General features: G+C 41.8%; 1 protein-coding gene across 1 annotated transcript; it reads right to left on the reverse strand.

Annotated features, from left to right (window-relative positions):
• Positions 1-242: 242 nt before the first annotated feature.
• On the reverse strand, positions 243-14,047 carry LOC134379698 (aldo-keto reductase family 1 member C15-like). The gene is made up of 9 exons (XM_063098756.1): positions 13,961-14,047; positions 11,624-11,791; positions 10,336-10,452; positions 9,375-9,452; positions 8,279-8,401; positions 5,116-5,225; positions 4,284-4,449; positions 2,306-2,388; positions 243-285 (listed from the first exon to the last, which is right to left on the reverse strand). The coding sequence occupies exons 1-9, from the start codon at positions 14,045-14,047 to the stop codon at positions 243-245; spliced, it is 975 nt and encodes a 324-aa protein (XP_062954826.1).
• Between the last annotated feature and the right edge of the window lie 11,455 nt (positions 14,048-25,502).

Raw genomic sequence — 25,502 nt, forward strand, 5'->3', positions numbered from 1 at the left:
TTTTTGTTCTGTATCCTTCCCTTCTATTTTCTAAATTTTCTATAATTTGTATGTACTATTTTAATAATCAGAAAAAACAACCACTCTCATTTGAAGTCTTTATTATTTCAATAAATGAGAAAATGACACTAAAGAACCTGATACTACAGACCCTGCTTCCTGTCTCCTCCACCAAACACGGAAATCCTCTCCTCACAGCCTAGAGAAAAGGAATTCTAGAAGGAATGTTCTGGAGCTCATGGTCAATACTCTTCAGAAAATGGATAATAAGGGTGGTGAACAGCACTGAAAGAAAAGAAAGCATATTAATTTATTAACTCTTTCTCCACACTGCCAAGGAAAGGATTTCTCCTAAGATTCAATGAGAATGGGCTAAAAACTCTGAATTTACAAACATATACTATTATTTGCTGGCACACATACACGCAAGCTAAGCTCCCTGCTCATGTGCAAACCCCACATTCATGCCCAATTCCCACATTCACATGTATGTAAACACCAAACTGACACATAGTTTGATTTCTATTACAAATTCTAAGAGAATAATTGGTAAAGGGACACAAAAAATGATTACATCGTGTAATGTTGAATATACTAATTATCGTGATTTGAGCATCACATAGTGCACACAGCTATTGATATTCAACTCTGTACCCCACAGATATGTACAATCAACTATGTCTTAATTTTTTAAAAAATTTTAAATAAAAGCATGTGGTAAGCTCAGATCCGGGTGCAGATTGTGTCCTCAGGGCATACCAATGCTGGCAGTGAGGGCCCAGTCGCTCTTTTTCACTCGCTCACTCACACATACACTGAGCCTCATCCGTGATCCAGGCTCCCTCCAAGAAGGAACGTCTAACCCACTGAGGAGAAAAGACGCATCTCTAATAACCAGCACCACAAGATGTGATTACTGCTTCCTTCATTGTAACTTACAAGATACTTGTTATTCAGTAATGAGTATTACTGTTTGTTTTTCCTTTTCCCCACTGTATTTTCTTTTCTTTTTAAAAAATAATTTGCCCTTTTCAACTGAATGTCATTAGAGTATACTTTGAGCAGTTCTTTGTGCCAGGAGCTGTGTTATAGGCACAGGTCCACAAAGATGAGTAGTTGAGGGATTCAGTCTGATGATGCAGATCATAGACTTCTACTAAAAAGCCTCTGGGTAGAGAAAAGTGACTTCCCACCTTTTTCTCACTCAAAATGTCTTTCTTTAGAATCCTGGCAGAGTTTTACAGACAGGAAGGGGTTCTTTGAGATCTTTCTTTGCAGACTGAATTTTTATTCTTATCACTAAAATTTTATTTCTCCTCCTGTCTAAACTTCCTTCTGAACTTGTCGCAGCTGATTGCTCCTCTTCCTCTTAACCCGACATCCTGCCCGAGTTAAACACATGGAACTTCTTGTCTATGAACAATCCAGGACAGCAGACTTAGAGGCTCCTCACAGGAAGCGTTTTAATGAGCAAAACTGACACTTGAGAATAGTCTTGACTTGGGGAACCAAACAAATTCCAGAGGATCTTACCGTGGTACATGCTGCTCGGGACACGTCAGTCACTAACATGTGAGGGTCAGGTAATGTCATGATCCATTTACAATTCAGCTTGGTGAGATTGCAAAGTGAGGAAGTGGGAGTTGTGGTGGGAAAGAAGGCCAAGGAAGAGACGCAATAAGGAGAAATGGGTGCTGTTCTGGGAAGGGGACGCCGCACAGAGCGGAGATGACCCTGGACCTCTGGGGGAGCAGGTGGCAGCAGGGCCCACTGTGACTTCCCTGGGACCTCTGCACACCTGCCTTCGGGGCCCATCCTCCACAAAAATACTAAAATTGCATTTTACATCACCGTGGTGCTAAGATGAAGATGGACCTAGCTGGATTCATTACTACCTGGTCATTATTATTGTGTTTTTTTTTTTCTGTTTTTAACATTAATTAATGATAAAACCATTTTATGGGCCACTGAAAGTATCGTGGGTCATAGGCTCCGTGCCTTCTGTGTCTCTAGGTAAATGAGCCCTGGGTGCAAGTTCCCCAGGCACAGGACAAGGGTATGAAAGAAGCAGCTTCACGGTGATGGAAACTTGGGCGGTTTTACTTAGACTGTGACCCGGGCCACTCACATTCCTGCTGCGTCCGAGCCTGAGCCAGGAGTAAACCTCTGGTCTGAGGGTTATGGGAAGATCCTCTTTCTTACTCCCCAAATCAGGTTTGTCTTTCTGATGTAGGAAGCTTTGCTCCTCTGTGAACCTACTTGCTGTGGAAAACAACCCGTGAAACAATCTGTGAGGGTCACTTACAACAGCAATCGAGAGTATCGGAAATTTCTGTCGAGGCCGTTGATCGCTTTCATGTCCTCTGGAGTCAATTCAAAGTCAAAAACCTGAGAGGAAGGAAAGAGTCCCACTGAACTTCTCCCCAGGGCGGCTGGTCCTCCCTGGGAGTGCCAGGACTTCCAGGGACAGCATTTGTGTCATTGTCCGCTTTGGGTGCTGAGCTCTGCCTCCTCTCCTTTCTGACCCCCAGCTACTCTGCTCCACTTCACAAAGGAAAGACTTACAGCTCCCGAATCCCACCCCTTCTAAGAGAATCGCTTCACGCAGGAAAAGCAAATCCTTCATTTCCAAACAAAAGAACAGTTGGACGGTCTGGACAGAATACCTGCTGCCCGGACTCAACCAGACCTAGGGAACCTTCTCCTTCCTCAGCACCCCTGGGACTTGACCCACCTTGACCTACAGAACAACCCTCTCCAAGGACCTGCTGGCAGCAGGAAAAAGCATTCCCTGATCAACTGCTGGACCGTGCCCTGTGCTCATCTCAGGCCCCCAATCACTGCCCATTTCCAGCTGTGTTTACTCTTCCTTGTAAAGATCCTTTCTGGTTGATCTTCAAGACCTGTAGATCATACATTCCAAGAGTTTTCCCTTTAGAATAAATCTCTTTTACTGAAGTCCAGATTTATTTTTATTTGATAATTCATATCCCTGATGGAGACTCCCTTAATAGCTAAGCAGAGAGATCTTTGGTAAAAAAAAAATATATATACACACACACACACACACACACACACACACATACACACACACACACATACACACATGTATATGTGTGTGTGTGTATATATATATATATTATTTATTATTCCATGCAGGAGATAATTTTATGGAAACCTCAGCCCCACCTATCTATCTTCCATCTCATTTATTTCTCTATTTATCTATAAAGCTTATCTGTCTGTCCATCATCTCTCTATCCATCCATCCATTTACCCATCAGTCATTCATCTTAAAAATATACTCCAGAAGTGATATGGTTGTCATGGGGACAAGTATTAACAATGTTGAATTGAACTGGAAAATAAAATGACATTTTTTTCTGCTTGGTTTAACAATGAGATTTAGATTTGCCTATTGGATTTTTCCACAAATTGATTAATTTAATCTACAGCTATGAGGTTTTGATGGAAACACATTATAATAATATGCTCCACATGTCATCTTTTGTAAATATTACACTCATAATGAAGTTTTTAGCTGTCCTCTTAAAATGGGAAAGAGCTTACATAGTCTTTGGAAATTCTTATGTAAGTTGAAGACACTGGCTGATCTAAGTGACCAGAGTGCATAGGAAGAAGGGTTTAGGGAATAAACTTTACTCGTTGACTTGTTAATTTGGTCAGTCTATAAACTTACATCCAGCTTCCTGCCTTCTAAGAGCTCTGCCAGGAAAAAAGAAAAAGGTAAAAGATGACTCAGAGGGAGTCACTGCACTCAGGATCTCACAATCCAGAGAGCTCGCCGACACATAAGGTAATTAACTTAAATTAATAAGGAAAAAACTTACTAACAGAGCCAGGCCAAGTATGATGGTGGTCAAAAAAATGTGCTGGGGTGTCCTGATGGCTTAAAAAAGCAGCTCATTCTACTTGAGTTTGATCTTAAAATACAAATAGGAGATGGTCAGGTAGAAAAAGTGAAGAAGAGGCATCAGTGTCCTTGAAGTTCCATAGCATACGGAAGGACTCCTAAAACTAATGAAGATAATGGAGTGGAAATTTGCCTGCTGTCACAGAATTAGTAAGTGGAAAAGCCAGGCCTCGAGGTGATAAAGCTGAGGACTCTGAGTCCAGTGCTCTCTCTTCCCTCACAGCCCCCTGGCCACTGTAGACATAGGTGAGAAATGCTTTGGAATGAAGGAGACATGTCACGTGTTCCCACGCAGGAGGGACTGCCCCAGTACATGCCTCCGTCTGGAGAGACACTGTCCAACCTCTACCTGTAAGTTCTCTTTGATTCTCTTCTCATTGAAGCTCTTGGCCAGGACCACCACCCCCCGCTGCAGCTGGTAGCGCAGAGCAACTTGTCCTGGGGTTCGATTGTGTTTCTTGGCAATGGCATTCAAGATTGGCTCCTCCAGGAGACGTGGGATATTTGGGTCTATCCTGAAAAAAAAATGCAGAAATGAAAGGTGTAAGAGGAAAAATCTAGACTGTGCTGCCCTTTTCCCCAAATTCCCCAGACAAGTGAGAGGAGCAGGTACAATATGGTGTCATATGAATATTTATAGAGACCCAATAAACACTGTACCTCACTGGAAAAGCTAATATGGATAAACAACTTGGTGTATATATGTCCAGTCAATGGAATATTACTCAACAATTAAATGGAATGAAATACAGACACTTGCAACTATATGAATGAATCTCACATACATGCTGAGCAAAAGAAGCCAGACAGAAAAGAATATACATGATATCTTCTATATGCAGTACTAGAGCACACAAACCTAGTCTAAGAGTAATAAAAAAAAAATCAAAAAAGTAGTTGCCTCAAGGTGAGGAGGAATTGCCTCAGAAGAAACACAAAAGAATGTTTTTAGGAGATAAAAAGTCTCTGTATCATGATAGGGAGGTGAGTTATGTAGTACATCCATTTGCAAAGTTGTACAGCTAGGATATATGCATTACAACCTATGTAAGTTTGACCTTAAAATCATTTTTTTATATTTGAGCTTTTCCATAATGAGCTGTTTAAAGTTAATTTTGTAAAAAGCATCTCATCGCCAAAATAGTTTCTGAAATAGGGTAACTTTTTGATATCTTCATTACCAGTTTGGGTCTCTGTGGGACGCCAGGGCACTGTAGGCAACTAGAACAATGTCCTTGGACTTGCAGAACTCCAGGAGTTTGCTCTGGTTGAGGTAAGGATGACATTCCACCTGCAATTTGCAAAACCAAATGGTATCAGAACCTTTGAGCCAACAGCCACAAACTTAAAAAACTTAAAAAGTGCTTTAAAGGAATATCTAATACTACATTAATATACGGACTATATTTTTCAGATTGGTCGTTTTTCCTATGCACCTTCTGAAATACCTTCAAATCCCATCAGTTGTTAGCCTGATAAAACAATTTTCTTTTTATTCTTTTTTTATTAGTGTTCTAAAATAATTAAAATCTCTCATGCCCAAATTCTAGTCTCTAAATGCTATTTCCTACTGAAAGGAACCAAGACTCCTTAGAGAAATGTTGGATTCCAGTTCTGGGTGGGAAAGCTCCAAGTTTAGCCTAGAAGGGCTTGCACTCTAGAAAGCAAAGAAGATGAGAAGAGAATGTGGCACAGCACAGGACCCAGAGCTCACTCGAAGAGGCTCCTCCTGGCCAAAATGTGGCAATTTTAGCATTGAGAAGAATAGTAACTGCAAGGGATGGAAAAATGGCCTATTTGCTAAAATTCACAAATTTGCATGACATTAATCATACGTGATCAAGTCTTCAGGTTTCCTTCTATTTACAGAAAGTGCAAAAGGATCATGTCAAACTGTATTGCAGGGATCAATCACTAAAACCTATTGCATGGGAAACTCTACAGGACAAAAGGTTTAATTTATTCACTAAATAAATTAAAGGCGATAAAGGGGGAGTGAGAGCAAGAGCCGAGGAGGGGGAAGGGGAGGAGAGAGAGGAGGAGGGAGAGTGAGGGAAGGTGGCAGGGGGGAGGGGGAGGAGAAGAAAGAACCTACAGATTAAATGAGAGATTAACCAGACATATCACTCAATTTCAATGTATGGACCATATTTTTACCCCAATTTGAATTAATCAACTATAAAAATATGATACAATTGTATTTTAACACTCATGATATTTAATGATATCAAGAAATCACTGCTAAAATTTTAGGTGTATAATGGTATTCTGGCAACGTTTGTTTAAAAGTCTGTATATTTTAAAGATACAGGCCTAAAAAATTACAGATAGAAATTATATAATATCTGCTTCAAAATAATCCAGGGGTAGGAGTATGTATGTAACAAGTTTAAATACAAAATAATTGTTGCTTAAATGTGGTGTTGGGGCATGTGGAGGGGTTATTATACAATTCTCTGTACCTTTTTATAGTTCAAAATTTTACAAAAGTAAAAAGTTTTAAAACTTATAAAATAAATATTTTCATGATAAATATAGGAAAAAACACCACAAACTCACCCAGAATCCCAACAGAAAAATACAGCAGCTGTTATCATTTTGCTATGCTTAAGTTTAGCCTCCTCTGTTTTTAAGAGTTATGTAATTTTAAACATAGCATATATAGTGACTATTATTAACGTTCCCTGTAGTAAGAAGCTGACTATGTCCTGGAAGGAGCTGACACACTCTTTGGTGTAATGATCTTCCTTTGCCTTGCACTGACTGGTTTAGGAAAGTGCAGATTTCATTGTTCAAGCCAATGACACATGAGAAAAAAACTTGCTAAAAACTTTTCTGGAAATTATTCCTCCATCACTAGAAACAGCCCCAGGGCCGAGCCCGTGGCGCACTCGGGAGAGTGCGGCGCTGGGAGCGCAACGACGCTCCCGCGTGGGTTCGGATCCTATATAGGAATGGCCGGTGCACTCACTGGCTGAGTGCCGGTCACAAAAAAGACAAAAAAAAAAAAAAAAGAAACAGCCCCAGAAAACCCCCTTTCCCCTGCTGAACATGAGCAAGAAGACATAACCAATTGCCTGTGGAAAACCTTCCTGCAATGATGAAGAGCAGAGCACGGACAAAATATTTTGGTTTTAAGATGGTATCTTGCAGATTCTAGAGCAACCAATCATAACCTTCTGTAAATGAATCGACTTCTCTAAATTTTAAGCCAAGATTTAGTTTTCTGTTTCTTACAGCTAAAAGAACCCGAACTGACATAGCAGCATATAATTATGTGACAGGCTTTCTATGTAATATTATAACATAGATTTTCCTTTTTCCCATTAGTCTTCATAATGTCCCAGCATAGATCACCATGAAGCCATCATAAATTTAATCATTCCCCTATTGTTGGATATTTAAACTTCTAATTATGTGGTATTAGAAATAAAACTGTGATTAAAATATTTATTTGTATGTATATCTGGTTAATTTTTTACATATTTTGATTTTCTACAAATAGATTCCTAGAAGCAAATAAAGACAAAGCGTATTATTTAAATAGCTTTTTATATAACTATCAAAATGATTTTCAAAATGATATAAACTTTAAATGCCATGAATAATGTGTGATATGTGGCAGCATTGGGTGTTTTTTATAATATGTTTTAATTATGATTTATTTATTTGGTTACCTTCCACTCTTCTGCATAGACTTGCATTTGCTCTCTTCATTTGTAACTCCCCTGCTTGGTTTTCCATAAACTCCACACCACTAAATCCTCTGACCTTTCCCATCCCTACTGGAGTGGTGGGCTCCTCAGCAGGATCCACCCCATCTCTGACTCCAACCTTCTCAACCCTCCTTCTCTGGCCTCCTGACATCACACTCTCCTCACATTCTTTCTACCAGTCTGGCATTTTCTATTCAATATTCTTGTCAGTGCTTCTTTATCTGACCCTTAGGTGTTGACCTTCCTGCCCTCTTCCTGTTGTTCCATGAACTTCCCCTAGGAAAGCTGATCCAGTTCTGTGAGTTTAATTACCATCTACAAAGCAACAACTCTGAAATCTGCATCTCCAGCCCTGAACACCACCTGAGCTCCAGACCAATGTTGCCACCTGCCAACTCAGCATCTCCACCTGGCTGTCTCATAGGAACCTCAAATCCACCTCTGAATACCTGAAATCAAACTCTTCCCACTCCACTCAACCTGCTTCTACTCTGGTGTTCCCTAGTGCAGTGAAAGGAACTATCAGCTACACAATTTACACCAAGACAGAAACCTAGGAAATATTACTTAAAGAAGAAGGGTATGAAAAGCAGAAAGTAAGAAAAGGCCCCCAAAACTAAGGGCTTACCTGGTTGCAGGTGGGTTTGTACTTGAGCCCCGGTTTGTTCAAGATCAGTTCCAGCTGTTTATGATTGAAATTAGACACCCCGATGGACTTGGTTAAACCTGCATCTTTACACTTCTCCAGGGCCTGGGAGGGAGGAAATATGTGGTAGACCTTTAATGTCATTTAGACCTTCTCATTTGTCATCAGACTTTTTAAAAATTGAAAATATGTTTTAACATAGGAATCAAACAGCTTTATCATTTGAACACATTGTTTCCTAATGCACTTTATTTCTTTCCACTTTTGTTTATTTTTTATTTTTTGGCAGCTTGCTATAATTGGAATCCAAACCCTTGAACTTGGTGTTATCAGCACCACATTTTCACCAACTGAGATAACCAGCCAGCCCTCCGAATGCACTTTATAGCTGTGCATACATCATTGTTGCCTTGATTCTACACACACTCTCAGAACAAATAGCCATTAAGAAGCTTTTAAACTCTTTACTACACACACTCTCAGAACAAATAGCCATTAAGAAGCTTTTAAACTCCTCTTTACCTCCCTTCCCCCTTCAGTGGTGCCTGTCTTGCTATTAGGCATACAAAAGTTCTTCAACAAATGATACCAGAGTCAAGGCAAAGAGAAACTCTCAGGTTGTTTGTTATAGAGGGTTTGTTGCTATAGTGGAAAAAAGTATATATGGAATGGGCTTTACACAGACAGGCTTTGCTCTCTTTACAGTCCACCATTCTGCTAAGTCAGACCACAGCTTTGCCCTCCCTCCAATGTGCATTTATCTGTCCTGGAATATTGCACTAACTCCTTTTGCATTTGTCTCTGCTGATACATTTTATACGGTTCACACCTCAATCTCATCTGTAGAGCACAGAAATACCCACTCAGAACCAGAGAAGTTGGGATTTACAATGGACCTCAGAACTCGTCCCGCTCAACTCCCTCACTTGACAGATGAGAACACAGAAGTGCAGAGAAGTCACAGTCACATATCCGACGTCAGACAACCACTGACACAAAAACCCATCTCTCCTGGCTCCCATCCTGGGATCCCTACCTTGCCACATAGTGCCTCTTAGGTGTCTGTAGTAGTACATACCTCCCACGTGTCACGAATGTCCACTGTATCTAAAATAATGTCCCCATTGGAATCCTTTGGCAGAAGCTCCTCCCCAGGCTGAAACATGGAGAAAACACAGGATGAAGATGATTTTCCTTAAGAATCACCTTTCTGGTGACTAAGGAGCTTGGTCACACATCCTTTAGGAGGCTGTGGTTATTGATCTGAGTGTGCATGCATGTCCATGTGTGCGTGTAAGGGAAGATTGGTGGAAAAGAAGATCAGAATCACCTGAGAGATGGCAGCTAAACACCTTTCCCCCTAATTACCTGCACTCTCCTACCCTCACACACCCCTGAACTTCACGAAGAATGAGGTGCTCCACAGATGGAATTTACTTCATTTCTCAAGAGCAGGCTGGTTTGGAAGACTGGACTTGCCATAACTATTAATCATGTATTTTAGCTCCAGTTTTTGATAACCTGGCTCTGAGATAAGGATGTCAAAAGATAATTGATGTCAAAATGATATCAAACGTGCTCAGCAAATGTCCACTGTGATGAGAGATTGGATCAGCAAAGCCCAAAGGAGCCCATCATGCAATATGGACCACCCCAGTACCTCCTTCTTTATCTGGAAGGTTCACCTGGGAGAGACCCTCCCACCAAAGGGTTTTGGGTTTTCAATGTATCTCTGCAGTCTGTAGTAATTCAACATTCTTGAGGACCTTAATCACTAAGGGCCTGCAGACAGGAGCACGGTCAACCCTCTGAGGCAGAGGCCGTGGGGTGAGTGAGCTTTAATCCCTCTGAAGGCAGGGGTGAGGATGGTGGGGCAACTCCACTGCCAGATAGTCACAAATCATTTAGCAATTCTATCCACCTCCTCAAACCTACCTCTCTCAGCAACAACCCAGAAATTCTGGCTGGAATGAGGTGACAGAGGTGCTAACAAAGTGATGAAACAGTCCTGGGCATAACAAGGAAGACCCAAAGCTGACCTTCAGAGCGAGTGGCATATGAATAAGGAAGAGATCCACGTAGCCCAGCTGAAGCTTCTTCAGTGACCTTTCCAGCCCTGGTCGAACCAATTCTGGTCGAAGGAAAGTAGCCCAAAGCTGCAGTGACCAAAAGAAATAAAAAGTGGCTTAAGATTTCATACATCACACTTAAAAGACTGAGCAATGAGTGACAAACCACCATAGTGGCCTAAGACTAAGAGCAGCTGGCCTAGTTCCTGTCACTCTGTATGAATTAGGTCCTGAAGAGATGCCAGATTTAATGCATGCATATATTGTAGAATGATCTGATCAGAACAGTTAGCACATCTGCCTCCTAAATATTCATCATTTCTTTGTGGTTAAAACATTCAAGATCCTCTTTTGTGGCTATCTTCAAATACACAGCACAATATTGTTAGCTATTGTCACCCTAGGACACCAGAACTTACTCTTCCTTTCTAACCATAACTTTGTGACTTTGCACCAGTCTACTCACCTCTCCCCACCCCCGATTCCCCTCCCTTTCTCTGCCTCTGGAACCACTGTTCTACTCTCTATTTCCTTTTTTTTCTTTTTATTTCAGTGACTGCCATGTAAAAAAACTGAATAAAACTTCATGGCGCAGGAAAAACCACTTAAAAGTTTCAAGGATTAGAAGAGTCATCCTCTAAAAGGAGGCGAGAAATGGCAGGCAGGGGATGGGACCTACCGTCCTGTCAAATAAATTCCTAAAACAATTCTGCTGAGATATCTGCATTCTAAAAACAAGTGTTGTTATCAATGTAAACACACATAGGGTTTTTCTGTAGAGACCTCAGCTCTCTTTACATTGGAAGTAAGGTTTTCCACCTAAGAAAATCTTACGGATTTTACAAATTTCAGTCAGCTCAGTGCTGATTTGATTAAAAAAAAAAAAAAAAAAAAAGTATTTCCTAGTCTGGCTCTCTTTTCTGAATAATATCTCAACTTCACTTGATATGTCCTAAGAGAATCTACCGAAGAGTTGGAGTAGGCCCATAGTGGCTTAGTTAATCCATACGACACTTTAAAAAGATAAATATTATTCTTATTTTGAATATGAACAATGTGATGTTCAGAGACTTTGAGGAACTGCGTCCCACCTTTAACACGTTCCAGAGCAAGCAAGCCTTTCTGTCATCTGCGTTTCTATAATGAACCTCCACAATATTGAGACATACATAAATTATTCAAATGCAGACAATTTTTTTCAGAATTACATGTTTGAACCGAGAGTGGCCTCTGGTCACTCCACACACAGGACCCTCACCTTGCTGGTGTAGAAAATGTCCTCTCTCTGCACAGTGCCATCGGCAATCTTCTCTCGGAGGGCTGCCCCGATCTCCTCCTCATTTTCATAGAAGTAGGCCGCATCGATGTGACGGAAACCTGCGTCAATAGCCACTTTGGTGGCCTCGCCGGCCTTGCTCTTGGGAATCTGCACAGCAGGAGTAGGAGAGTTGGTGATCCGAGCAACTCAGAGGGAAGCTATTTACTTCCTCGATGGCATTGCCACCGGCTGTTCCTGCCGCCTCCTGCTCCCCCCGCTAGATGGCACTGGTTTCAGTAACAGATGTGTAGTCCGGGGACATAGTCTAAGCTCCACGCAACTTCTATCCGAAATGAATTAGAGAAATCGGCTTCACCACGGAACGTGGAAAATCAAGTCTCATTCAATGAGAATCAAATGTCAGGAAATAGCTAACAGGAAAACTTCCAGTGTTCTGGGAGAAAACATCTAAGGCACCAGCAGGAAGGACAGGTGATTACACATACATGACTACACACACACGCGCACACACACACACGCACACACACACACACACATAACAGCATTTATTTTTGGCTAACAATTGGAAATGAGTCCATACCACCCATCCTTCCCATTTTCCACACAACTGGAATCATGATCCTTTTTCAATGTCGTTAACTAAGTGCTCTCATTCAACATTTATGTAAAAAGCATGTATTGAGTGGCTCCTGTGTGCCTAACATCCTGCCAGACTCTTAATCCCTAGGGATTTAGCCATAAATGAAGGGTCTATCTTCCCTGTGCTCATGGGGCTTATGAGAAGAAGCGGGGGACAAAGTCAGTAAACAAGGAAAAAAGTCTTAAACACGTAAACCAGCAGAAATGCCTCACTTTAAAACTGAAAACATGATTTCCACAGCGTGTTCCAAGTTTAAAACATATATGGATCATGGCTGAGAAGACACTCTGCATGTCTGCACACCTAACAAACCTGGCAGAAGGAAGGAAACTCAGGCAACAGGCTAGGAGAGACGCGTTAGAGGGACAGCTGGCGTTTCAGCCGAGGCTTGCTGGACAGCAGCTGGAGCACAGGGAGGGCGTGCTGGGACCAGACGGTGTGCGTGAGCTCCTGTGGGGTCCTGAGTGGGAAAGAGCTCACCACGTTCTAAGAAGCGAGAGAAGGCCAGGGTGCCACCAGGCCGAGAGCTAAAGGGCAGAGAGTCACATCCTGTCACTGATGCTTCACAATGCCTCCAGTGTCCCCTTTCCTTTTCACTGTCATCCTTGGTTCTCTGTCCTGACTGTCATTTTCCTGGATTTTAGTAGCAACCCTCCTACAACCCTGGCTGTTCCTCCTGCTTGCTCAGGAGAAATAACAGGAGCAGGAAGGCATTGTCTTTATTTCTTTGCCCTGTTCTTAAGCGTCTCACCAAGAAAATATCTGGGTAATAAATACATTATAATGGCAATGTCATGAATGATTTTTAAATCTCATCTCAACTTTTTTTTAGAAAAAGGCTTTAAATTAATTCCCCTTTTCCTACAGAAAAACACAAGGACTCCTCGCCTAAAGCATACGCCCTCTACAGTCAGGCAATTTTCCATCCTCTGTCCTCAGCGTGCCCCTTCTGCTTGAGTGGAGCCCACGTCCTCACTGCTCACGGGAATGCCTGTGTCTGACTTCAAGCCTTGCTTAGTGCAGCTCACCTCCTCCTTGAAGCTCTCCCAGGACATTCCAGCTCACATCTGCCTCCTTCTTTCTGAACCTCTCAGTTCTGAACCTTTCTGAACTTCTCCTGGTGTGTAGTGATGTGATATTGAGCATTGTTGTGTACCTGTTCACCTGTGCATCTCACGTCTTTATCTAGTTGTCATAGCCTCAGAGAAGTGGAACTTTCTTCTACACCAATTCCCACCGTTTGCAGTTTGGGCCCTTTACCCCTCAAGAGTTTCTAACCAACATTAGAGAGGCTCTTACAGAGTGAGAAAGAGCAGCCTGAGCCCAGATTTTTAAAAAGGTAAGAAATAACAATAAGAGTACTTACTTAGAAGAGTTATTGAGGAATTAATTTGATATATGTTAATTCAATATAAAGGTAACAATAATAATAACAACTATAAAGGTAATCCACCCACAAAATTATCAGCCCCTGAATCCCCACAGTCAACAGCTTGTCATCCCATTTAGTGCAGAGATGTGCATGACCTGGAGACAGGCAAGTTAGAGATGGTGAACTTGGAAGCCCAGATGAGTCTTCCAAACACATGGTCTACCAGGTGCAGGGCTCCTGCCAGCCGACAGCCCTGCAAGGGCTATTTATGCAGGACCTTCAGCCCCCACCCCGGTCCACTTACGTCTGCAGAAGCAAAAGTGCCAAATCCAAGCACTGGCATGAAGTGCCCATCATTCAGCTTCACGGAGTGACTGCAGCTCAGATCCATCCTTGTCCACACTCAGCTAGTCTGCCTCTGTCTTTCCCTCCTCCTAACTCTGATTCTTGGAGTTGACAAGGCTCCAGCTTTCTTTATTTCTACCAACAATAAGACAGGCGAGGCTGAGATTACAGCTGCTAATGTTGCCAAAATAAAACTGGAATCAATCCAGATTCCACATTGTTTTGTGATTCTTTCATGTCTCTGAAGGCGTATCTTACAGGAAAAACAAACAGAAATGCTACGCATGCTAGAGGAGTCTGAATTTTCTCTTCAGCATTGTTCACAATGGAGTCCTCTCTTAAAAATTAGCCATGCCAATGTGTCCTTGGTAATTATACCAGACCTACTTTACGAAATGCAAAATGATCATTAAGCTGGCCATTTCTAAACACCAATTCTGCTAGAGGACCTTAGTTAAGTTTCTCACCCTCCATTTCATCATAAATCTCAACAACAACAAAAGAACTTATTGAGAATTTCTTGAACAAAGCTTCACGCCTAGTCCCAACAAAATTCCTTAGGAACATCCACCCCTTATTTCACCATCTTTTTTCCCCTGTACTGAGGCCCCATTCTGCCTTCTGATTCTCTCTGACTTGTTTCCATGAATCTTTTTGGCAAGAAAAACTTTGCCTTAGATCACACATAAGTTTCTGTATTCCTGCCGTTGTTTCAGCGACTGCCTGTTTCTGGAATAGCCTGCTCTGCTCCCGCCTCATTCCCTGATGAACTACTTATCCAAAATGCACCTGCTCCAGCCTCAGATTTCGTATCATTCCTCCCACGACCTCACTGGACAAGGGTGACCACACTTTCCTACCTGCCCTTGTATTATTATAGCTCCTATTAATGCAGTGCAAAGAACCACATTAGTGAAATTACACTCTCAATTAATAACAAACTTCTGCTAGGTAAGTTGTTTTGTTTAATGTTACTGCTATGCTAAGCTTCCCCCTTCCTGTGTTTGTGCAGTTGGTATTTTAGAGACAATCACGGGACATAACCTTGTAATTTATCTTATTATTTTCAACCCATCCCTCTGGTTGGTCAAGCTCAGACTTCTGCCTGATTCTATTATTTCATGTAATTTGTATTTATCCCAGCATTGGGTCAGCTGTAAACTTGATGAGTATACCTTTTGTATTTTTATTGGTAAAAACTGTTGAACTAAATAGAGATGGAGCTAAGTTCTTGGACAGGTCACCAGAAAATTCTCTCTTCATTGATGTTAATAGCCTTTAACCCATCATTCAACAAGTTAAAAATTTGTCTAATGCCCCTTGCAATATTTACCTGTATTTTGCACTACATGCTTTGCTGAAGTGGGAGATGCTATTTCTCCCTTACCTTCCTGATTCAGCAGTGGGAACTTTGTCATGAAAAAGAATGGGCCAGTTTCATCCTCAGTGAAGCTAAGCCAGGCCCTCAAGCTCCCCCAGCTTCTCTTTTAAAAAGTCTCATACAACTTGCATTAATCATTATCCCCTAACATTTCCAGGGTTGATATCATGCCTTACAGCATATAGTTTTCAGAATCCGTCTTCTCTCCATAGTTGGAAAGATACATATCCCTGGCTTCCTGGCACCTCTTGTATTTTCTAAAGTATCTGAAAGGCGACCAGTGAGATGGGAGGGCAGATGGCAAGATGGTCCCCAATGGTCCCTGCCTCCTGGGATTCATTCCCTTGCGTGATACCCTGTCTTTGAGTGTGGGTGGCACCTGTGACTTCATTCTAAAAAGTGGGATATCGTAAGGTAAAGAAATACAATTTCCATCATGAGTTAATACAACACCGTGACCCTGTTAGCAAACTCTCTGTATCATCTTCCCTGCTTGCAAACTTTGATAAAATGAGAAGCACGTTGGAGAGGCCCACATGGAAAAGAACTAAGCATGGCCTCTGGTATCCAGCCAGGTAGAAACCAAGGCCTTCATTCAGATGGCTCACAAGGAGCTCAATTCTGCCAGTTCCCAAATGAACTTGGAAGCAGATCATTCCCCACGTGAGCCTTCAGAGCAGACCCACCTTTGTATTTAGGGTTTTTTTCTCTTATCTTACATAAATATTTTTTTATTGAAATATAATCGATTATACATATTTGTGGGATGCAGAGTTGATGATCAGCATTTATGTACAATGTGTGATGATCTAATCAGGATAATTAGCGTATTCTTCATTGCAGAACATAATCATTCCTCATGTCCATTAACCAATTTCTCATTAACTACCCTCCCCTCCCCCTTTCCTTCCTTTAGCAACCACAGTTCTGTTCTCTCCTTCTGAAAGTTCAGTGCATTATTGTGACTGTTCTTCCTTTCTCTCAACAGCATAGAGGTTTCTCAAACAACTACAGATAGAACTTCCACACAATCCAGCAATCCCACTACTGGGCATATAACTAATGGAATGCAAATCATAGTGTTGAAAGGATACCTGCACTCCCATGCTCATCGCAGCTCTGTTTACAATAGCCAAGACATGGAACCAACATAAATGTCCATTGATCCACTGATTGACAACTGGATAAGGAAAATGTGGTATATATACACAATGGAATAATACTCTGCCAGAAAAAAGAATGAAATTCTGCCATTCTCAGCAACATGGATGAGCTTGGAGAAAATTATGTTAAGTGAAATAAGCCAGGTACAGAAAGAGAAATACCACCTGTCCTCACTCATAAGTGGGAGTTAAAAAATAAATTAAGAGACCCACCTTTGGCTGATGCCTTCATTGCAGCCCATTGAGAATCTGAGCAGAGGAACTAGCCAGGCTCTGCATGCTGCACAGAAAATTACTGCAAACTTAGCAGCTTGAAGCTAATACCAGGGGAGACAGGATAAATGGGAATTATAACACCACATAATACCTAAATAGACAGAAGTACACATATAATCCTAGAAGTTGTGGTGGATGGCCGCTAGCCCACCCTGAGGGTTTTAGAAAAACTGAGTGGAATGTTCAAAATTATGTGAAATTGGATGTCATTCAACAGTCAATATTTATCGAGCAGCTATCTAATGTGCAAAACAGTGTTGTAGACACTATAATCAAACAGACAAAAGTCTCTACACTTATGAAGCTTACTTTCCAATAGAAGGTGCACACAATAAACTAATAAATACATAGAGTGAAGATCATGGCATACAATTAAAAGTTATGTGAACGGGGATAAAAAGCATGGAAAAGTGTGAAAGCAGTAGACGGACAAAAGAAATTATAAATAGCATAATCAGGAAATTCTCATTGAGAAAGAAATATTTGAGAAAAGACCTGAAGGAAGGGAGGAAACAAGCCTTGACGATACATGGGAGAAGAGGGTTTCAGGCAAAGGGATCCTCAGGACAAAATCCCTGCAGCAGAATGTCACAAGCATGTGCTCCAGGAACAGCAGGATTGGGAAGAGAGGTCAGAAAGCAGTGGAGGGCCAGCTCGTGTTGAGCCCTTTAAGCTACTGCAAGGATTTTGGCTTCTACTCTGGGCCGGATGGGGAGACACAGAGGAGGTGGAGCTGCTGGGCAGAGGATAGACTGTAAGCTGGCAAGGACAGAAGGAGGCAAACTAGTTAGGAAGCCATTTTAATCATCAAGGCAGGAGATGGGATGACTTGGACCAGGATGGCTGTGGAGCAGATGATGAGAAGTGGTCGGGTTCTGGACACATCTGGAAGATGAACCCTCAAAGTTTGGTCTTTACAACTGAGAAATGGAGTTGATGTTTTATTGAGATTGGGAAAATTTAAGGTGGAGCAGGATTGCAGGGAGATTAGAGGAGCTTTGTCTGGGGCATATTGAGCTTGAGACAACCACTAGACCCTCAAGTGGAGATGTTGAGTTCCAGTCTGGATTTCGGGGGATATGACTGAACTGAAGTTACTGAGAAAGTTTACAGCCTAGTGATGGTATTTAGGTCCATGAGAATGTCTAAGATCATCAGGGGAGTCTCACTCCCTAGAGAAGGAAAAGAGAATGAGGACTAGGTCGTGGAATGCTCCAACAGTTAGAAGGGAGGAAAATGAGAGGGCAGTAAAGAAGAGACAGAGAAGGAGGAGGAAGACTAAGACACGGGGATGTCACAGAAGGCAAGTGAAGAAGTTGATTTAGGAGGACAAAGCATCAGCGAGGACAGATGCTGCCGGAATATGAAGTACATCCACTGAGAATTAACTATTAAATTTCGGAATATGGAAGTCAGTGGTGGCCCGAATGAGAACATTTTTAGTGGAGCAATGAGGCTAAAAACCCCAATGGAGTAAGTTCAATAGACCATGGGAATTAGAGGCAATAAATCTAGAGAAATCTTTCATGCAATTTAACTGGGAAGGTATAGAAAAATGTGGCAGAAGCTGGAGAGTATCTTGTAAGATGGAAAGAATTTACGCTATAACAGAAAAGGTCAAGGAAATGAAAGTTCGGCATGCAGGCCTTGGGCAATGCAGCAGTCTGGGCTGCAGGGCTGCAGGGTCGGGACATGCCAGGCAGTAGGCTCAAGATCCACAATGCTGTGGATGTGGCTGGATGAGAGTACACATTTGAAATACTTCCCCTTTTGAATCTGGTTTGAAATATGTAGCTTCCATCTCTAGCCCAAGGAAAGACTGAAGCATAGGGAAATAAAACCATTTATCTTTGTTTTAGAAGTAATTGATCAAGTCATGCAGCTGATTGATGCACATTTAGATGCAATGTTTATAGAAAGTTGATTGTTAATAAAAACCAAATTTACACTGGCATGTGTGGTGTAGTTTCTAAAAGGCCCTTCAAAATAGAAATTTTTCTTAACTTAGAAAGTTTCTAGTTATCTAAATGTCTGCTTTTGTATCCTTCTGTATATGTTCACTGTTTCTCAGTATTACCACTTGAATAATTTTCTGTGCAGGGGGATTGTTTGTGTTATACATCGGGGTATCTAATTGCAGTAATAAAACCTTTCTTTAAACAGGGGTTGGGGGGGAAGAAAACAAAGGGCCAGAGCATTAGATGCAATATCTATGATGATATTCAAAATACCAGGAATAACGAAAGAAGTAGTTCTGCAAAATGTGCCAGAAGTGGGTGTTAAAATCTCTAAAGGTACATTCCCTTTAATAAGAATAAAAAAAAAAAAAAACTTCCAGGGATGAGAGCAAGTGATCATGGGCTGGATGACAGGTGACTGCGACAGGAGAGGCCGTTTGGAAGGTGGGTGTTTTCATGCAAAAAGGAGAAAGATTGGCTGCAGGAGACAGTGAGGAGATGAGAGGACACTTGCCCCACCTCCATGCTCCCCAGCAAGAGCGTGGGCTGGTAGAGGACCTGCACCTTCTCCTAGGAGCGCTGCTGGGAAAACAGGATCCTCAATGCAAACTGGAAGCTTGGATTAGGAAAAGGGGGGTGGGGGACGCTGGGAATGTTAACAGAAATTAAGGATTTGAAATTTGGTGATCATGAACCACAAGTTCCAGAGGGGATCTCAGAAGGGTTCAATTCTGATGTGTATTTGGCAGGGACAATTTTTGTCATGGCTACTGCCACTGCATTCAAGGAACAAAATCAGAATTTTGATGACAAGCTGAAAATTGCACAAAAGAGCTCTATAATTTGCAGTTCTCCTTTCTCCTCAGCCTCAGCTTTCACCCCTTCCTCTTACTGTGGGAAAGTGCTGCAGGGCGATTGCTCAAATTCACAAATTCTAACCTGGACCTGCCTGACGTTGCTCCTTTAGCATTTGGCATATTACTTAATCTCTTTCTCTCTTGCTCTTCTCATTTGAAAAATAAGGATAATAATACTTTCTTCTTTCTCAGAGTATTGGTGAGATTAATGTATTAACTATTTTAAAGACCTTTGAAAAGAAAAAGAAATAAGCTATGTATAGGACAGCACTGTTTTCCTTCTCTTTCAAAATAATACAAAAATTTTCTTTCCAGGAGCACCACAGAAAAAAGATGTTTCTAGACTCAGCTCTTAAAAGGTAGGAATACACTAAAGTGTTTTGTTTAGTGCCTAGTGATCTACACTAAAAAAACAAGAATAATAAACATTTGATGTTTTTAACTATCAAGCATCATTTTTCTCTAATTTTTCTTAACTGCACTGGGGATTTTTGTGGGGGAACCACCTCTTTCCCATTCTTGCACTCTTGGTGGTACTGTCATTCAATATGTTCTAGGTTTCTTTTCCAAAAGAGTGAACTAAGCTAAACCAATGTGATATGCTCTCCTCAGGTATACTGAATCTCATTCATAGTTAATACAAATATGACTAAAAGAAAATAAAACTATGGAGCATGCATAAAAAAAGGGGGGGATTTGAAATTTCATGATCATGAGCCACAAGTTCCAGAGGGGATCTCAGAAGGGTTCAGAATTAAGGGTAGAGCGAGAAACAGTCAGAAAAGTGGCTGTACTCGGGGACTGAGGGTTTGTGGGATTGGAATGAGCTGGGAGTCCGGGCTCTTCTGTTGACTGAAATAAACAGGGGTAAAGAGCATAATGACATCACTCAAGGGCATCCTAGCAGAAGGAGGTGCTGAGGTCGTGAGCACTGAAGCGGGGCGTGAGGGCAGGGGCCACCCAGGAAGAGGCAGAGAGCTCTCAAACCTGTCCTTGACACCATGGAGACATGGTGGCCAAGGAGCAGAGGACTCACCCCAACAGAGAAACTCCCTCCGCTTACGCCAGACACATCCTGAAAACTGATAAAATGAAGGCTTTTTTTTCCTTAAGGTACAATGCGCCTTTTAAGTGAGAAAGAAATCATGCAATGTGTGTGGGGGTGGATGCCTACATAGCATCTGCTTCTCTCTTGCCACTTGGGGATGTTGGAAGAAAAAATGGACGAAAGAAGCAAGCAACCAGGAGCACAAACTCTTTCTTCTTCCCCACTGGGAGAAAGCTCCTGATGAATGCCTGAACGGTAGAAGGGGTGGACGCTAAGGACATCAGTGCTAATGCCCAGAGAGGCCAGGCAGTTGAGCAGTGAGCGGTATACAAAGCCTTAGGGGAGATGGAAAAAGGGAGGTGCCTCGCTTTGAATTAGCACCTGGAACCAAGCAGAGCCAAGATTAGAAACAGAGTTATACTCAGTTGGGTCGCTTTTGTTAGGTGGTTAAAAAGTTAAGCTGAGAGAAATCCCTTCCCTTGAGTAAACAAAAGCTTTGTTTGTTTTGGGGCTTGGGGAAACGTGTGTGTGTGTGTGTGTGTGTGTGTGTGTGTGTGTGTGTGTGTGTGTGTGTGTGTGTGTGTGTGTGTGTGTGTGTGTGTGTGTCTGGCCAGTATGGGGCTCTGAACCCTTGCTTTGTTTGTTTTGGGGCTTGGGGAAACGTGTGTGTGTGTGTGTGTGTGTGTGTGTGTGTGTGTGTGTGTGTGTGTGTGTGTGTGTGTGTGTGTGTGTGTGTGTGTGTGTGTGTGTCTGGCCAGTATGGGGCTCTGAACCCTTGACCTTGGTGTTAAAACACCATGCTCTAACCAACTGAGCTAACTGGCCAGCCCTAAATATCTCTTTAAAGGATCACAATACACATTTAACTGTAGACTCTTAGAAGTCATATAGTTAAAAAATAAATAAATAAAAGTAATGATTATACAAATAAATATATTTGCACAAGAAAAGAGTTTGCTCAACACAATTCTTGACATATGTGCACACACATACACACACACACACACACACATATTCACACAGTTTTCCATCTGCTCTCCTTACCCAGTAGCCCTCACTAAATCTCTGCCTGTGTCCAGCTGTGTGCAGATGGGGTGGGAGGGAAGGAAGGAGAGACAAGAGGTTTGGTGAGTGTGTCCCTTGGTTAGTATCAACCTGCAGGCAGTGCATGTACTTTTCTCTCAGGCCATTTCCAAGGTAATGTTTGCTACTTCCAAGACTGTCATTTATTAGTTTTCTTTTCCTTTTCTGGTTTCCATGCCAAATGCACATATATGATAAGCCTCAAAAACATCAGTGTACCATGAGATCCTCAGCCAGTGGCCCCACTCCCTGCCTCGTGGGAAGCCAGAAACCAGCCCCAGAAGAACTGGATGAGAGCTTCAAGAAGTAGAATAATTTTAAAAGCAATAGTCCTTTTCATGAGCCCCTTTCCAACCAGCTGGCTCCAAAACAGAAAACTTGTACAACTCAGAGCAAGTACAGCAAGCCAGGCTGTGTTTCTAACAGTTCTAACATGCCATCAAAGTGCTTGGCTCACCGTGAGTCAGAGAGGGGGGCTGGAGTTAATGCTGTTGAAATATTTTCAGATGATCACACTTGGTGAGAGTGAGTGCTTTAACGAGGGGTGGAGTAGAGGAGAAATATCTTTGGGGAGACGTTCATAGCACCCTCTCTTAGTGGTTTTATGTTTTATCTAAACTCACATCCAAAGATCCACAACACCAGGAACAGTCCCCATCTGACCTTGAGGAAGGAGCTGACCACCTGCTAGGTGGACACATGTGGTGACTGGGCTGGCTCCGCACCAACACATGTTTTTCTCTGAAGGGGATCAGGACTTGCCACCCCAAAATATGCAACTTAGTCATAACAATTATTTTGAGCTGAGGACATTAGAGTTCCTGAAAACTGACATCTGCCTAAAAGCAGAGCCTCGCAAAAGAACTCAAAAGAACTTAATTGCCATGCCACAAGTACCCTCCCTCCCTGGGAGCAACTCAAATCTTCTCTCCTGAGAGAGAAGTCACCACCACACCCAAAGAGATACTGTCACCAGACTATCCTAACTCCCATCTGTTCTCTTAAGGGCCCTTACCCTTACCTTCCAAAAAGTCCTTTGCTTTTCCTTAACTGCCTTTGCTCCCACCCTCTCGCCTACTAAATTGGGTATTAAGACCCCAAATCCCAACCAGCCCTTGAGCTGCTCATCTCCCAGGGCTCTGTCACGTACGCACAAAGCACATGTTCATAAACTTCGGTTTTTCTCTGGATAATCTGCCTTTTGTCTGTTTTACAGGTTCCCAGCAAATGAATTCAAGATGGGTAGAAGGAAAAAGACTTTTTTCCTCCCCTACACTTCAAACAACCCTCTTGTCATTTCTGTACATTCAGTTCCACCTCCTTTCACCCCAAAACTACTGCACTACGGCAGGAAAAGCCTGCTGCTGAAGATGCGGGAAGGTTGTCAAGTACACAACAGTTTCTGAAAAGGGGTGTTTGTTATTTGTACATTTGCTTCTTGATGTTTGCATTAAAAAACCTCAGAAACACTGAAGAGCCTTAAAAAATAGAATAATTTAAAAACTAGTAGTCCAATTTTACAAGCCCTTTCCAACCAGCGGGTACCAAAACAAAGAACCAGTGCAGGTCAGATTAAGTACAGCTAGTTAGGCTGTGTTTTTAGCAGTTCTAATGTGCCATCGAAGTGCTTGGTTCACTGTGACTCAGCAGTATTTTTCAGAGAGGGAGGTTGGGGTTAATGCTATCCAAACATTTTTAGATGACCTCGCTTGATGAGTGAAATGCTTTAATGAGAGACAGTAGGGAGGAAATGTCTGACAACTGACAGTTGATGGGTCAGCCCTATGTGCACTGCAAACCAACCTTCTGAAGCTTATCTATCGTCGCCTGTTTCGTCCTGAGGCAAGTAGCCACTGGCATCTGTGGGAAATATGTTCAACTCCATACAGTATCTACAAAGTAAAGGAAACAATCTTTACACCACTTACAGTCTTAAACTTTCTGGGCCCTTCCTACATGTATGAATAAGTTTACATTAATTGTGTATCCAAAATTGCAATCCTTATGCTAATTAGAAAACATATGGAGGAATATACTGGACTACAGTAGAAATCAAACTCACAAACAAATATTTTACTGATGACTTACTTCGTATTTAAGAGTTTGGTTTGTTTTTGATGCCAGTCAGAAACATCCTGCCATTTTACTACAGGGAGTATTCAGAAAAATCAAATTCATAGACCAAACAGACACAAAGAAAAAAAAAAAGAGGGAACTTTAGTGTTTTCCTTTTGTCTTCAGAAATCCATCCAAAAGGTAGACACTGCATTTCCAAAAAAGGACAAAGCGATCAGTCTCCTAAGAATGAAGTCTTTAGTGAGGTGGGGAGTAAAGAAAAATTGCGAAACTCAGAACTCAGGTATTAGTTTTCCCTCCAGAAAAACATCGTTAACAAGCAACAGAAGGAAACAAAACACAAAGTCTTGGCCTGACCCATTATTTTCTGGGAGAGACCTTCTTTCTCTCGTTCTTCTTTTCTTATTGATTCTTCTGCCCTGGCTACCAAGAAGATATAAAGTCCCATGTCCAGGCATCCATAGTCCCTTTCCTCTCTCTGAAAAATAACTATTCAGGGTATGCTGAGGGCTACAGGAACCACTGGGCAACTGACAGGTCATTTGGTTCTCACAGCCCAGCCCAACAAAATTCCTTTCGGGAAAAAGAATGAAGCAGATAAAACTTACCACTAAACTCTCACAAATGTTTTTAGTGGGGGAGAGGGGGAAAGATTATCCTGCAGATCTGGGAAAATGGATAGAGGTTTCTATAAACATTTCAAGTTCAGGTAAACAATTGAACTGATTTGGATAATCCCGATGAAGCTAAAACTCCTGGATGTGATTCTCACAAATACAAAAAGATTATAATTTTATGAAAAGAAAACTAGGGCTGGCCAGTTAGCTCAATTGAACATGATTGCTGGAACACCAAGGTGCTGGGAACACCAATGTCTAGGGTTCAATTCCTACACTGGCCAGTCACCAAAAAAAAGAAAGAAAGAAAGAAAAAGAAAGAGAGAGAGGGAGAGAGAGAAAGAAAAAGAAAGAAAGAAAGAAAGAAAGAAAGAAAGAAAGAAAGAAAGAAAGAAAGAAAGAAAGAAAGAAAGAAAGAAAGAAAGAAAGAAAGAAAGAAAGAAAGAAAGAAAGAAAAGAAAAGAAAAGAAAACTATATTACTTTACAAACAAAATGTATTGTGTTATTGTGTTAAGGTCACCATGTTGCCAAACAGTTCTGGGTATGACTGATTGGAGCAGAAATCTGCAACTAAACCAAGAACGTTCCCCCAAAATGGTACTATAGATGGGATAGTGATGAATAAACCCATTGTACCATTTTTCTTGGACATTAGACAAGAGACACGTAAATGGAGACCCTTACAAAAAAGTGAAATAGACAGAAAGCAGATTAAAAGAAGCCACCAAACAGTAAAAGAGGAATGTCAGAGAGACCTTGAAGCTGCTTCTTTATTCCAGCATGTCAAAGCACCATATTTGGGGGTAAGGCTTTCTGCACCCCAACATTTGTTTGCAACAGGTTCAGGCTCTGATGCAAGTGAAAAGAAGGTTACCAGAAGGATACTGGGTGATTCAAGGTATAAAGGAAGAGTGGAACAACCAGGGCTTGGGATGCTCAGAAACCAGGGCAACTCTGGACATTTCAGTGCCAGCAACCTGTGACTCTTCCTTCTCTCCAGAGCCCTTCCTCTAATACATCCCAGCACCTATGATTCCGTTC

This window comes from Cynocephalus volans, chromosome 6, assembly GCF_027409185.1.
Source record: "Cynocephalus volans isolate mCynVol1 chromosome 6, mCynVol1.pri, whole genome shotgun sequence".
NCBI lineage: Eukaryota > Metazoa > Chordata > Mammalia > Dermoptera > Cynocephalidae > Cynocephalus > Cynocephalus volans.